Source organism: Urocitellus parryii, chromosome 7, assembly GCF_045843805.1.
Source record: "Urocitellus parryii isolate mUroPar1 chromosome 7, mUroPar1.hap1, whole genome shotgun sequence".
NCBI classification, from domain to species: Eukaryota; Metazoa; Chordata; class Mammalia; order Rodentia; family Sciuridae; genus Urocitellus; species Urocitellus parryii.
Window position 1 is genome coordinate 183,397,338 of NC_135537.1, and position 13,450 is coordinate 183,410,787.

General features: G+C 52.6%; 1 protein-coding gene and 1 long non-coding RNA gene across 3 annotated transcripts in view; one reads left to right on the plus strand and one right to left on the minus strand.

The window, feature by feature from the left end:
- The window catches only part of Csnk1d (casein kinase 1 delta), a 29,343-nt gene extending 23,688 nt beyond the window's left edge, over window positions 1-5,655 (minus strand). For both annotated transcript variants that reach the window (XM_026410737.2, XM_026410739.2), the window contains exon 1: window positions 5,258-5,655. In XM_026410737.2, coding sequence (XP_026266522.1) covers window positions 5,258-5,333 — 76 coding nt within the window. In that variant the 5' untranslated portion in view covers window positions 5,334-5,655. The remainder of the gene's footprint in view (window positions 1-5,257) is intronic.
- A 552-nt stretch (window positions 5,656-6,207) lies between these two features.
- LOC113198173 (uncharacterized) lies at window positions 6,208-12,601 on the plus strand. The gene is made up of 5 exons (XR_013344003.1): window positions 6,208-6,331; window positions 8,707-8,773; window positions 9,317-9,359; window positions 10,699-11,049; window positions 11,466-12,601. It is a non-coding gene; the product is annotated as an uncharacterized LOC113198173 (long non-coding RNA).
- The last annotated feature ends 849 nt before the right edge of the window (window positions 12,602-13,450 follow it).

A 13,450-nucleotide genomic window follows, 5' to 3' on the forward strand; every position in this document is an offset into this window, starting at 1 on the left:
TTACATCAGCGACTCCCTGCACCTCAAAGCAGCACAGCTCCGGGGGACAACACCACGCTCCTTGCCAGCTGGCAAGTCCACACTGATAGGACAGTCTAGGACCAATGAACCTAGGACCAGGATCTTCACGAAGACAGAGGATGACTCTACCTAGTACTCTGCAGCTGATAAAGCTCATGTCTAACGTCACCCCTACAATACTGACAGTTGTGGGAACAAATGACCACTGGCAACTCTGAAACATAACCTGAATTATATCCTGCCATGCATGTGTTATAACAGCAAACAGAGCCGGTTTTCCTGCAGGACCATACAGGAAGATTGCCCTGAATCTGCTGACCAGCTGGAAAGGAATGGTAGTTGTTTAGGAACTTAGCAGACCCTGTCTCTAAATAAAAAATTAAAAGGGTTAGGGACATGGCTCAGTGGTTAAGTACCCCTGGGTTCAATCCCTGGCACGCATACACACACACACACACACACACACACACACACACAAAGGCAAAAATCAGCCAAAAAAGACAAATGCTTGAAAGTAGTACACTCTTACACCCTCCAGGATTTCCTCCATGGACTTCATTACCTATCAAGAAGAAAGACCAGGCAGACAGCTTCTGTGCACCCTGCAGGTCCCAATGCAAACCCACTAGCCTGCAGCCCTGAAGCCCTGCCCCACCTCCCTGGCTGGCAGCATCCCCATGCCCCACCAGCAATGCTTCCCTACACTGCTACTAATCCTCAAGGGGACAAACACAGGATAAGGAAGCACTGACAAGGTCTGACAGCCATTTGGCATTGTTGCAACATGTCTATCTTATTTTATAAAAGTGGAAATTATAAAACCTGTTCCTTTATTATAAGTATGCCTGAGAAATACTCTAAGAAGGAACAAAGGCATTTAAGAGCTATGATTCAGAACAAGACAAAATCAGGTAACCAGCAGATGTTTATTCAGGTTGTATATTTGAGGACGTTAATCAAACCCTTTTTTGTGCACCTCAATGATTCTGGTCTTCTGTTAAGACAGGGCTCCCTCACTCAGCATAAATGTCGGTCTGTGTTTAGACATAGGATATTGCTAATTCCAAAAAGACAAAATTATGTCCTTTGAGTTGAGCAGATAATAACAAGTAGTGAGTACTGGTGTTGTGGCTCAGTTGGTAGACCGCTTACCTAGCACATGCAAGGCACTGGGTTCCATCCTCAGCACCACATTAAAAAAATTAAATAAATAAAGGTAACATGTCCAACTACAACTAAAAAATAAATACTTTTTAAAAAGAAATAACAAATAGTGAATTACATAAACATAACCCAGAGTATGACTCTGTCCTGGAATAGGAAGGAGTCACGCTAAATTACCAGTGTGGCTGTTGGTAATTCCCACCCAGGGTTATCAATAGAAAAAAGGGAACCACCTTGGAACAACAGGTCAAAGTTATCTCTCAAGGAAACTGACAAGGTGGTGTGGAAGAATATCATGACTTCTCACTGAGATGCTCATGTAATACCAAATTCCAAGGTAAATGGAGTCCCAGTAAGAGGCAATGACTGCTCTATTCTCATGGTCAGCCAGCAGTGGGGTCACTCGCCAGAGACATCAGGGTAGTGAGGGGGAAATGTGAAAACCAGAGATGAATAGGTTACTAAAGTTTAGTTCCCCAAATATGGGACATCACATAGTCTGATGCACAGTCCATCCAGGTAAGAGATGGACGGACAGATGAGAATCCCAGAAACTGAAGGAGTGATGGTGAAACAGTTGTCAAGAACAAACTCCATTCTCCTAGCTGGGTCCTTGACCATACCGCGTGCTTCTAGAAAACAAATGATGAGACCAAACCTAGACCACATGGCACCTTGCAGGCACTCTATCCACAATGGCTAACACAGTGACACTCCACTTACCATGACACCATCAGACAAACTGGCCTTCAGCCTGGCCCATGCCACAGGCTTTTCTTCCCTGATACCACCACATTGGACTGGGAACACATGGTCCACAACAAGAGCACTGGCTCCATTTTCAGATGTTATCAAGTTTCTAAGAGGCACACTGCCACCCAAAATGAAAGAATTTCTGGTTTCCTCTGCATCAAAAAAAAAACCAAAAAACAAAAAACAACAAACCACCACCTCCAGTGATGGGCTGACACTGGGAAGGACACTGGGCTGAGACTGCCTTAAACCTACCTGCAATACCAGCACATGACATCCTGCCCAGATGTGCTCTCCACAGGCCTGTGGGCTGTGCTACTGTTCCAATCTGCCCCCTAAAGAGCCTTCCACACGGGGTTGGCTTGGACTGAGGAAGGAGACTGGATTTTTCTGGCTCCCATGGTAGCTCCAGTACACACGCTTTCTGAAACTTGGACATTCAAGAAACAGCTCTACATGCTGCCCCTCTCTGAAGGGACAATTTTGGGAAAGATGTGTACAACATGGTGGCACTGCAGCCCTTTCTCCTGGTTACTGCACAGCAGGAGGCCAGAGGGTACAGGCCAACTAGGGGCACTGCCATAAACTCAAGGATAGCGGGCTGGGGATGTGGCTCAAGCGGTAGCGCACTCGCCTGGCATGCATGCGGCCCGGGTTTGATCCTCAGCACCACATACAAACAAAGATGCTGTGTCCGCCGAAAACTAAAAAATAAATAAATATTAAAATAAAATAAAATAAAATAAACTCAAGGATAGCCTTCCCTTCCTTCCAGTCTCAAATACCTGGAAATACAGAAAAGTCCTGGGTTGAAATCCAAAACTACAGTGTCAGGCTCAAAGGAAGATGAGCCCCACTGGAGGAGTGAAGTGCTTTCTGAAAAACAACCCGAGTTGCCACAGTTAGGAATGGTTTTAATCATACTCACACCAGAACTCACACATAGACTTTAAGTCAAGACCCAGTTCCTCATGTCTGGTTGCAGAAAAATGGTAGATTAGTCCACCCATCCCATGGTCTTCAGACTCTGCACCTTCCATAGACCCACAGTTCCATACTCATGTTAGTACAGCATTTTTGTTTCAGTTCCTAAGTGGGGTGGCTTGAAAGGGGCGCAACGTGGGCAAAGAGACAATGCCAATGTAAAGACTTGTGGTACCCAACCCCATGCAAGTGAGTATGCCCTGATGGACAAACCAGTTCCTTTTAAAACACACAGAGGAGACAAAACAAATCCCTCCGAAGAGGTTGACCCAAATGGTCAAGTGCCCACTGTGTCCAGCACAAGGTACCCAAAGGATGCAACACTGAGGAAGCAGAACACTTGTGAAGTCTGCATGCTCATGCAACATGCTTACACCTCTGAATGACATGTGGCAGCCAAACCACAACTTGATTGTCAGAGTCAATCTTCAGAAAGCACAGTTATTTGGCAAGGTCTCAGAAAGCAAAAAATTTCAAAACACCTACTTTTTGGTGCCTGCAAAAGGGTGCCTAACAGATTGACTTTTCAGTACAACTCCTAGATCCTGAGGTTAAAACCTATGCCAAAATCCATTGTTCTATAAATAAGCTAAACGGCTTCCATTTACCCAGCACTTCTGAGTCCCAAAACACTGGTGAGAAGGCATCTGGCTGACTACTTAATTATAAATATTTAAATAGTGAAACCCAAATGTCTTTACAGCACACTTTTCTCAGCAGGCCATTAAAGCAGAAATACAAATTCAAAAACATCAAATGGCATGTGATGGGGTTACCCTGTAGGTTAACTGGGAACCAAAACGAGTTAAGAACTACCGGACAGTGCTAGTTCATTAACACTGTCAGCCATCAAGGTCCTGGAAAGGGTGAGAGTGAGAAGCACTCAAACTTGGGATAATCTGAAAGGCAAGGCCCAAGGCACTGCTGACTCTCAACCATCCCTGACAGGGAGATACACACCCAGGCAGGGCTGCTCAACATCATAACTTTACCCTAACTCAGGCAGCAGTCGCTCTACAGACCCATCATTGTTAGGCCACACACTCTCAAATTCAGGGGTTTGGAAGAATTTGTACACAATTCCACTGAGAAAATTAATGGAATTTTAAGTTTTCTAGAAAAGTTCAAATTCCCAACTAGAAGCTTTAAGCCAACCTTTTATTACCCGTGTATACCCACATAGATCCTTTTACTAACACAACTCAGGACATCCCCACCCAAATGTTTTTTCAAGTCTACCTTGAGAACTTTAAGTCCAAAGTACAACTCATGAGAACTTTCCTACCGCTCCCCTAGCCTCCACTTCTGCCAACATCTTATCTTTGTCTGAAATCAGCTAAGTTTAGTTATTTTTTATTTCCAGGTATTAAGTATTCAATTCAGATGCTTATAATGTACTCAATTTCTACTCCAAGGTGGAGGGACTCTGACCAGGGCCAGCCAAAGTCCTAGCTCAAGGGGAACATTTTCAGTCTGTTTATGACTAAGGTGGTAACTTGGAGAGACATGGGGCCCCTCCAGTGGGTTAGTTACCTGAAGCTGCCATTTTTGGAAAAGGCAAGATCAGACAGCAACAAGGAGCCTTCAGAACCAGCCCAGGGTTTCCCCATTTGACTGGGTCACTCCCCACCTCCACACTGCACTTGGGTTGTTTTGACATCCCCCCCCCACCATGTGCAAGAAGCGGGGTCAGCCTGCAAGTGAGTGGGTGGAGACAGCCAGAGCAAGACCCGCGGTGGAGCCGCGCGTGGCCTTTGTTTACTGCTGTGACCTTAGATGGGGGTAGGGAGCCAAGGCCCCGCCCGGCAGCCCAGGCCCTGCCCCTCCGGGCCCCACCCCCAGGCCCCAGCCTCCACCCGGCCCCCGCGCAGCCCCAAACCCAGGCCCAACGACCCCGCGGTCCCCGCCCCTGCCCCTGCCCTGCAGACTTGGCCTCCAGGCCCGGGGCCCCCCCAGCCCCAGCCCCAGGCTTGCCCTCAACCCCTGCCTCTCTGGGGCCCGGCGGCCCCGCAGTCCCAGTCCCAGTCCCAGCCCCAAGCCCCCGGCCCCCAAGCCCCTGCCTCTCCGGGGCCCGCCCACCCCCCGGCCCCAGCCCCGGCCCCAGCCCCGGCCCCAAGCGCCTGCCTCTACCCTGCACTCAACCCCAGGCCCAAAGCCCCCAGCCTCTCCCCCACAGACTCAGCCCCAGGCCCGCTGCCGCGGGCCCCTGCCTCCCTCCCCGGCCCACCGGCCCCGCAGCCCAGCCCGCTCGCCCGTGGCCGTTGGGCGCAGGCCCGGCCCCCCGCGACCCCGCCCGCGGCCCCGCACCCTCCCGCGGCGCTCGACCGGGTCTCACCGAGATAGATGTCTCCGAAGGAGCCGCTGCCGATCTTGCGGCCCAGCCGGTACCTGTTCCCGACCCTCAACTCCATGACGGCGATACGGCTCGCTCCTGCCCGCCCGGCCGCTTCCTGGGTCTGCGCTCCGGGAGGCGGCGCCGCTGCTGCCGCTACTGCGGGTCCGGTCCGGCTCCGCCCCCCTCACGGCCCCGCTTTCACCATCGCTTTCCGGCCGCCCCGCCGCTCCCAGCGCCTCAATACGGGGCGGATGGGACAGTCCGAGCGCCGCCGCCGCTGCTCCGGCCCCTGCCGGCCCCGCTTGCCTTCTCCCCGCCGCGGATGGACTCGGATCTTCCGGGCCTAAGTCCCCCTTCAGCTGCCTAAAGGAGCCGCCGCCATCGCGCTGTGACGTCACTTCCCCTAGCAACCCGGAGGGGCGGGGCCACGCCGCTGGGGCGGGGAAGGGGCGGGGCCCGATGCTCTGGCCGGCGCTGGCGCATGCGCCCAGCCGCATCCGCTCTGGGCTCCGGGATCTGGGGCTTGTCCCGCCTGCCCACTGGCGGGCTCCCCTGGGTCGCGCGGGGCTTTGGGTTGCAAGTGTCAGGGAAGCCAGCCGGTCCTCTCGACAGACCTGGGAAAGGTGCCAGGCAGTGCCCTTTGCACGAGGACAGAGGGCCCCCCAGCCCTGGATCAGGGGTCATAAGTGTGCAGTCCACCCTGACAGGAGCTGCCATTTTCTGGACTTTGGGCGCTGCAGGACATCGGTACCTGCGGTGTTTGGCTGCCCACCCCTTCTCAGTACCAAGCGAAGGGGGAGGAAGAGCTGGCCTCCTGGTCCACCTCTGTCCACCTCTGGGGCCCTCAGAGTGGGCAATAAGATGGGTGGATGGTGAAACCACCCAGGGTGCAGAGGGTGAGGCCCAGCCGTCTGTCTCCTCTCCCTGCAGTGCCATCAGCCTGGACACGAAGTCAACATCTTTATCTGATCCTTGTTGAATGTGAACTTGCTCTGGAAAAAGCAAACAAGGATGTGGAAGTTCAAGTTGACAACTGGCTTCAGACGTAGGAATCCCCCAGAGAAGCCCCACACAGTAAGTGCAGGCACAGGCTCTCTCATCAGGCATCTCTGCTCACAGCCCAGCAGAAAACGAAGGGCCATCCAACAGCCTGACCGTTCGACAGCTTGATGCCTGTGTCAGAACATTTGGCACCTGCTCTGTGGATTAAAGCTCTTCTGTACCCACAGGGCAGCACCTGCCAGAAGTCCATTATCAATCGCTGGACATTTTGAGATGAGATAGTCACAGACTGTATAGTCAGCCAAGCTGGGCATGTGGCAGTAAGACAGACCCAGGCCCAGAGACTTAAAACATCAACAGTCTATGCCATGATGGCAGGGCATGGTGGTGCCTGCCTGTAACCCCAGCAGCTCAAAAGGCTGAGGCAGGAAGATCATGAGTTCAAAAGCCAGCCTCAGCAAAATCGAGGCACTAAGCAACTTAGACCCTGTCTCTAAATAAAATATAAATAAAATACAAAATAGGGCTGGGTACGTGGCTCAGTGGTACAGTGCCCCTGAGTTCAATCTCTGGTACCCACCCCAAAAAAAAGAATTTATGCCATGAGACCAGAGGGAAGAAGCAGCCAACATCTCAGATATTGTGTCATCAAGTCTGAAGGAAGAGAGACACCTGGAAGTGTCTTGCTTTGTCTTTAACCTGCTTGTGGCCCTGATGCTTCTTGGGAGTCTGAAGGAATCACTGTGTGCTGGACAGATAGACCACCCATGTTCTGGCACATGTGACTAGCACTACGGCAGTATGTAGGGACCTCTGACATACAGAAGACCCACCAAAGGGGCACTTCTTAACCTTGCCTGTGGGGAGGATAAACTGCCCATGAGGGGTCCCTTGGGCTGGGCAGAGGCACAAAGTATCCAGGGGGCATTACTCCCACAAAAAAACATGACCTCTCTTTCTGGGCAGGATCACCCCCAAAATGCCCCATGAACTGCTGCCACTGGCCTGTGCCTGGCTGGACTGTAAAGGGTGAGCATGGGGAGGTGAGCACAGTCTCACTGGTCTTAGCCAGGCCCCCTTTAGCTCTTCCCTCCCCATCCTCCTGGCTGGAAACCACCTTTGACCTTGCCTGGTCAGAGGCCAACTGACAACCACCAGGTCAGGTTGCCCTGAAAAAGAGAGTCCAGTTCAAGACGTTGCCTGAACTCCCTCACTCACAGCAGTGGAGTGAGTGGCTGTGGGATCCTGTGTGCTCCCGTCTGTCTTACTGCTGTCTGTCCAACACCTCCCCCCACATCCCAGGCATCCCAGGCCCCCCACAACCTGCTCTTGGTCCCAGCATCCCTCTGACCTGACAGCAACTCCTCGTGCTTTCTTCTTAGTGACTGGTGTCAATTCTCTCCTGGCAGCTTGCCAACCCTTGGGTGTGGGAGTTAAGGTCATAATTCTGCACTAGGATCCAGATCATTTCTGACTGGGATAGAACCTGACTTCAGGAACCACACCAGCACCTTCTTTCTCCTTCCACTACTATGCCCCCACAAGCTCAGCTTGCAGCTAGAGCAGTCCCAAACTGACCACCTGAAAAGCTGAGCATGCCCCCAGACACTGCAAGGAGTGCTTGGTAGATGCTGCCCCCCACACAGTTGGGGGCCTCCGATTTGTGGGCCATGTTCTGTAAGCCCTGGATCATCTTGCAGTACCCTGTGTTTCCCTTAGTGACGGAGAGATGATAACCCTGGGGACCTCCAGCCTGTGCTGAGGGGGCCTCAGCCTGGGGTCAGCCTGCTTGCAGACTCCAGGTCAGACTCACTCACTCACACTTCCACGTGACAGGAGAGGTCTCCAGAACCTTGGTGGGTCTCTATGGCCAGCAGCGAGGAGTTAACCCCCTGTGTGGTGTTTGAAGCTCTCTGCTGACTGATGTCCTAGCCCCTGCCCCAGTAACTACTCTTATTCCCTTCAGTCTGCTGTTTGAACCATAGCCAGATTTTGCAAAAAAGGGCCATCCCACCTTTCCCTGCTGCTCCTTTGCTGACTTTGCAGAGAGATCCTGTGCCCCACTCACCTACTGTAAAGCCAAGGCCTGGATGCCCCTCAGTCTTGCCCACACTCTAAGTAGAGCCACCATGTGGAGAGAGCAAAATGGGAGGTAGCAGGATCCTGGTGGGGATGATCAGGGGAGGCCTGCCTCTGCCCCAAACTGGTGGTCCTGGGCAGCTGGCAGGTCATCGTCAAGGCTGTGGGTTATGGTCTGAATGTGTCCCTCACAGTTCAGGTGCTGTGGACAATGCCAGTGGGACAGAGCTGCAAGGCAGGCCCTTCAGAAAGTGATCAGGACAGGACGGTTCTGGGCTCAAGTAGACCCAGGAGTGGCTCCTGGCACAAGGGGGTACTTAGGCGCCTCCACCCCTCACACATGTCCTTTGGCCTTCTACCTTCCACAGGGGGATGGCACAGAAGGCCCTTGCCAGATGCAAGCCTCTTGACCTTGGGCTCTTCAGCCTCCAAAGGGTAAGAAATTTATCTCTGCTCGTTGATTGGCCCCTGACCCCTCAGTGATGGGCATGAAACCAGAGCCTGGCGCATGCTAGGCAAATGCCCTATCCCCAGCTCTATTCCTTATAGATCACCCAGTGGGTGGTAGGTGGGGGGCCACTCTGAATGACCCAGCCTGCACATACTGAAGCAAGAGGCTCTGACCAATCCCTACATTTCACAGTGACTTGGACCTTGTCCCCATTCAAGAAGTTGAGGGCGTGACTTCAGATGTAGGTGTGTCACCCATGGGGTCTAGCTGTGCTCACCTGTTCCTTTGTGATATTAACCCCTTGCCCTGTTTGGGATAGAATGTTCCATGGAAGCCCCCTTTGTGTGTCCCCTTCTCTTGCTCTGACTTTGGGTGTGGCCTACCCAGGTGTCAGTCAGTCTGCTGACAGTGGACATCAGGAAGCTGGACTCATCTCCCTAAAACCTGACCCCTTGCCTCATTTGAGTGGCTTCTCCCCAATAAAAGGGGTCGGCACCTGCTCTCTCTCTCTCTCTCTCTTTCTGCAGACCCTTAAGGTCAGAGGAGCCGTCACAGGACCAAAAGGAAAAGGTATCTCTGTCTCTTGTGTGGTTATTTCATGCAGCCCAGTTCACCTGGAGTGACCCTGAGTGTTTTAGTCGTGAGGAATGTGACAGTAGTATTCTGTTCCAACAGCAAAAAACGGATTTGCACTAGTGGCTTTTTTTTTTAGTTGTGTATGGACAGAATGCTTTTATTTTGTTTATTTTTATGTGGTGCTGAGGATCAGACCCAGTGCCTCAGACATACTAGGCAAGTGTTCTGCCACTGAGCTGCAGCCCCAGCCCCTGCAATAGTGGCTTTTTGAGACTGGCTCATACCCACTGGAGCCCAAGGCCCTAGCCTCTGCCCCTGGGTCCTGATGTGACTAGCCCTCTTGGCTGCGGAACTTTGTGACTGGCCCTGGTCTGGGCTTCATGGAACACCCTGGGTGTTGGGATTAAAGACCTGGTGGCTGCTTCCTCTGGGCCCTTGCTCCAAGTTCAGGGAGCTCCTGGTGGCAACTGGGAGACTGTTGTGGGAGGGAGGTATGGAGAGCAGGCTAGAGGCCAGGAAGTGTGTGGGGGGCACAGGAAATGGGCAGTCAGCCCCTGGAGGTGATGTGGAGCTGTGGACAGCCTGGGGAGCTTAGGAGCCTGTGCCTTTGTCTGTGGTGGAACTCTGGGGACCTGCTCTTGCCTGGTGGGTAGGAAAGGCAGCCAGTCCAGGGAACTTCCTGGAGCTTGAGGAGGGTCCACATAAGCTGGGATTAGTGGACCTGACATCGGGGTGCTCTTTTCCCTGCCCCCAGGGAACCCCTGGAAGAAACCTCTGGGAGACCATTTCTGGCTGGATTATTTCCCCTTTTACTTGCAGGCTTTGGTCTGAGCCCCCGGGGGTAGCATGATCTGATAGGGTCCCTGTCCTTGTCGAAGGTGGGGATGAAGATGGACAAGCCCACCCACATACAAGTGAATACAGTTGCTGGCTGGACAGAGGCTATGGGGGAACCCAGAAGGGCTGCTGTTAGCAGCTTCTGGCAGCTTCCAGGGGGCTCACTAAGGTCCCAAGGACAAAGAGTAGCCTTAGCCAGAGGGAGAGGGGTTAGGGTGAAGGTCCATGGTGCGATGTAGGGGTGTTCCAAGAGAGAGAGGTGGGGTATGTGCATGTTGAATGAAGCTAACACCCAGCCAAAGGCCGAGGGTAAGGCCAGGAAGTGCTGGGGTCACCTAGGGCTCAGGTGAGACCCAGACATCTAGGGGACCCAAGGAAAAAAGTCCTTTAGGTTCTCAGAGCTTGGTGGCAACCCTGATGACTAACTGGGCAGAGGAAAGCAATCCCTGACCCACACCAGAGCAACGGAAGTGAGTTCATGTCTTAACCTCCTTAGATCCATCCCAGCTCAACTGAGGCCTGACAGAGCCCAGGGCTGTGGTGCCGGGTTCCCGGGTGCACTACCCAAGACAGCAGCCACTGGCCATGTGGAACTAAAGTAGAGAAGCAGCTGCTCAGCCTCAAACCACGTTCCAACCTCAGTGATACCTGGGTTTGGCAGCACAGCTGCACAGTCTGCCAGAGACCAGGTGTCTCAGCTGGGGCTGATTTTGCTCCCTGCCACAGGGAATGGCCCAGTAGGGCCAAGACAAAGAGCTCCTGCCAGACCCAGCCCCCAACTGCAGCAACCCCTGGCCATGCAAAGGTGGCCTCAGTGGAACGGACTCCTGCTGAGGCTTTGGGTCAGGTGAGCATGGACCCCCGAAGAGGCCAGGCAGTGGCAGGAGTTCTACTATGCTAGCCCTGGACAAGGTAGAGGTGGCCCACGTTGTGGATATTTGAGGCAGGGGCTGTGCTCTCTGAATGGAGATGGTTCAGGTCTGACATTAGAGTCTGAGCTAGGATGCTCATCCCAATACTGGATGCTTGGACCTGACTGGCCCTTGGGTTGGGTGCAGCTCCGGTCTTTGTGGGCAAAGGTGTCCCAGGGTTCCCTGGCCCAGGATTTCATTCCTGGCTCAGGAACATCCCTCCCTCTGCCTTGGCATTGTGAGAAGCCCCATACCCCCCTGAGCTCAGGCAGACCACAGAGCCCCGTGGGTGGGCTTCCCTAGGAAGCTGGAATTAACCAAGGTTCTTGGCGTCTGCCCCACTCTCCCACAGGACACTGTCCATATGCTCTCTCCTCCGGACAAGAAGAGCTCTGCGCTAGTGGGGACGATGGGTCCTTTCTGCTGCCCTTGTCTGTGGCAATGGACAGTGGCCCCCTAGCAGGATGGCATCCTTTCCTGCAGACCCTGAAGAGGAGGGACCAGGAGCCCTCCAGGGCTTGGCCTGCCTCTTGCACAAGGCCAGGGAGGCGCAGCAACCCACATGGCAGCAAGAAGCTCTTCAGCTCTGTTGACCATGGGTGAGTGCAAGGGTTCCATGGAGAGGAGGCCTGCGGGGCACGGGGGAGCCCTAGAGTGGTGGAGAGCCAGCTGGGCTTGCAGTCTGGGGTCTGGGTGCTCCAGGCTTTGAGGCAATGGCAGGCACTTGGCCCAGAGACTTCCAGACTCGGGTTCTAACCACCATCCCCATCAGAGGCTCTCAGCAGGCTTGCTATCCAACCCTGTCCTGATCACTTCTTGGAAACATCAGAGGCCCGTCTGTCCAAGCAGTGGACAGAATGACCACTGGTGCTGCCCATCAGCTTCCTGGTCCCCCATGTGGACTGTGCATACTGACTGTACAGTATGAGGAGTTGGGGGAAAGAATCCTTCATTGGAGTACTGCCTCTTGAAACGATGAGATGGGAAAGGCACTTTGTCTCTGTGATCTTCCTTCCCTAACATCCCAAGCCCCAGTCAAAACAGGAGGAAAACATCAGGCAAATCCCAGCAGAGGGACAACTGACCAGTAAAAACAACTGACCAGTGCTCCTAACTGTGAAGACCAGAACAATGAAAAGTCTGAGAAAAGCATAGCCATGAGGAGACAGGACAAGTAAGTGTCACGTGGGATCCAGGATGGGATCCTGGAGAGAAAAGCATCTCGGGGAACTTGGATGAAGTATAAGCTTTAGTGATGCACCAACACTGGCCCTAATGGAAGCTGTTAACAGAAGGGAAACTGAGTGTGGGGTCACGGGAACTCTCTGATATCTCCACAGCTGATCTGTAAACCTAAATTCACTCTAAACTAAAAATGTTACCAAAAAAATGTTTAAAAATTGCTTTAGGGCTGGGGATGTGGCTCAAGCGGTAGCGTGCCCGTCTGGGGTTCGATCCTCAGCACCACATACCAACAAAGATGTTGTGTCCGCCGAGAACTAGAAAATAAATATTAAAAAAAAAATTCAAAAAAAAAATAAAATAAATAAAAATTGCTTTAGTTTTCCGATTGTTCCCACAACAAGCTAAAGGTCTTCCCTGTTACTCCCAGCTTGCTAATAACAATGGGTCTTTAAATCTATCATTTCTTGAGATGATAAAATAGAAGCACACAAAACACATCAACAGGGTTGCCCGTGGGTCAGGGGAATGAGCAAGGAATGATTCAGTGGAGTGCTGAGATGGAATCATATTCCATGACCCAGGGTGCTGAGGGCCATTGCCAAGTAGGAATGACGCATCGAAATTTCTTGCCAGCGTACCCCATGTTAAATGGACTTGCCTTGGAAATTTGCTGTGACATTGCATGTGTGTTTGAGAAAGGTGACCCTGCTCAAGGACGAGGGTGGATCCAGGTTTAGGGTGTATCCTGCAGGTTTTAGGAAGTATCCCGGTTTAGGATAATTTGGGTTTAAGGCGTTCCCGGTTTAAGACAATCTGGGTTTAGGGAAGTTCCAGGTTTAAGGTTATTGCTGCTGGGAATAGGGCGTTCCTGCTGCCTGAGTTCCCGTTGAGCTCTCGTGGAATTCAGAAAGTATTTAGGATGTGAATTGTGCGGGAGAACTTGGATTTCCTCAGAACGTGTTTGTACAGGGCCGGTGTGAGTTCGGGAATAAAGAATTGCTGTTTGAATCTACAAGGTGTGTGGTGGCTCGTGATTTTGTGCCCAGCCAAGACTGCGGCACCAGGGACTGCCTAAAGTAGGTCCATCAAAAGAAAGAAAGAAGGAAGCCAGGCAAGGGTCCCACCTGTGGTCCCAATACCCAGGAGCTGAGG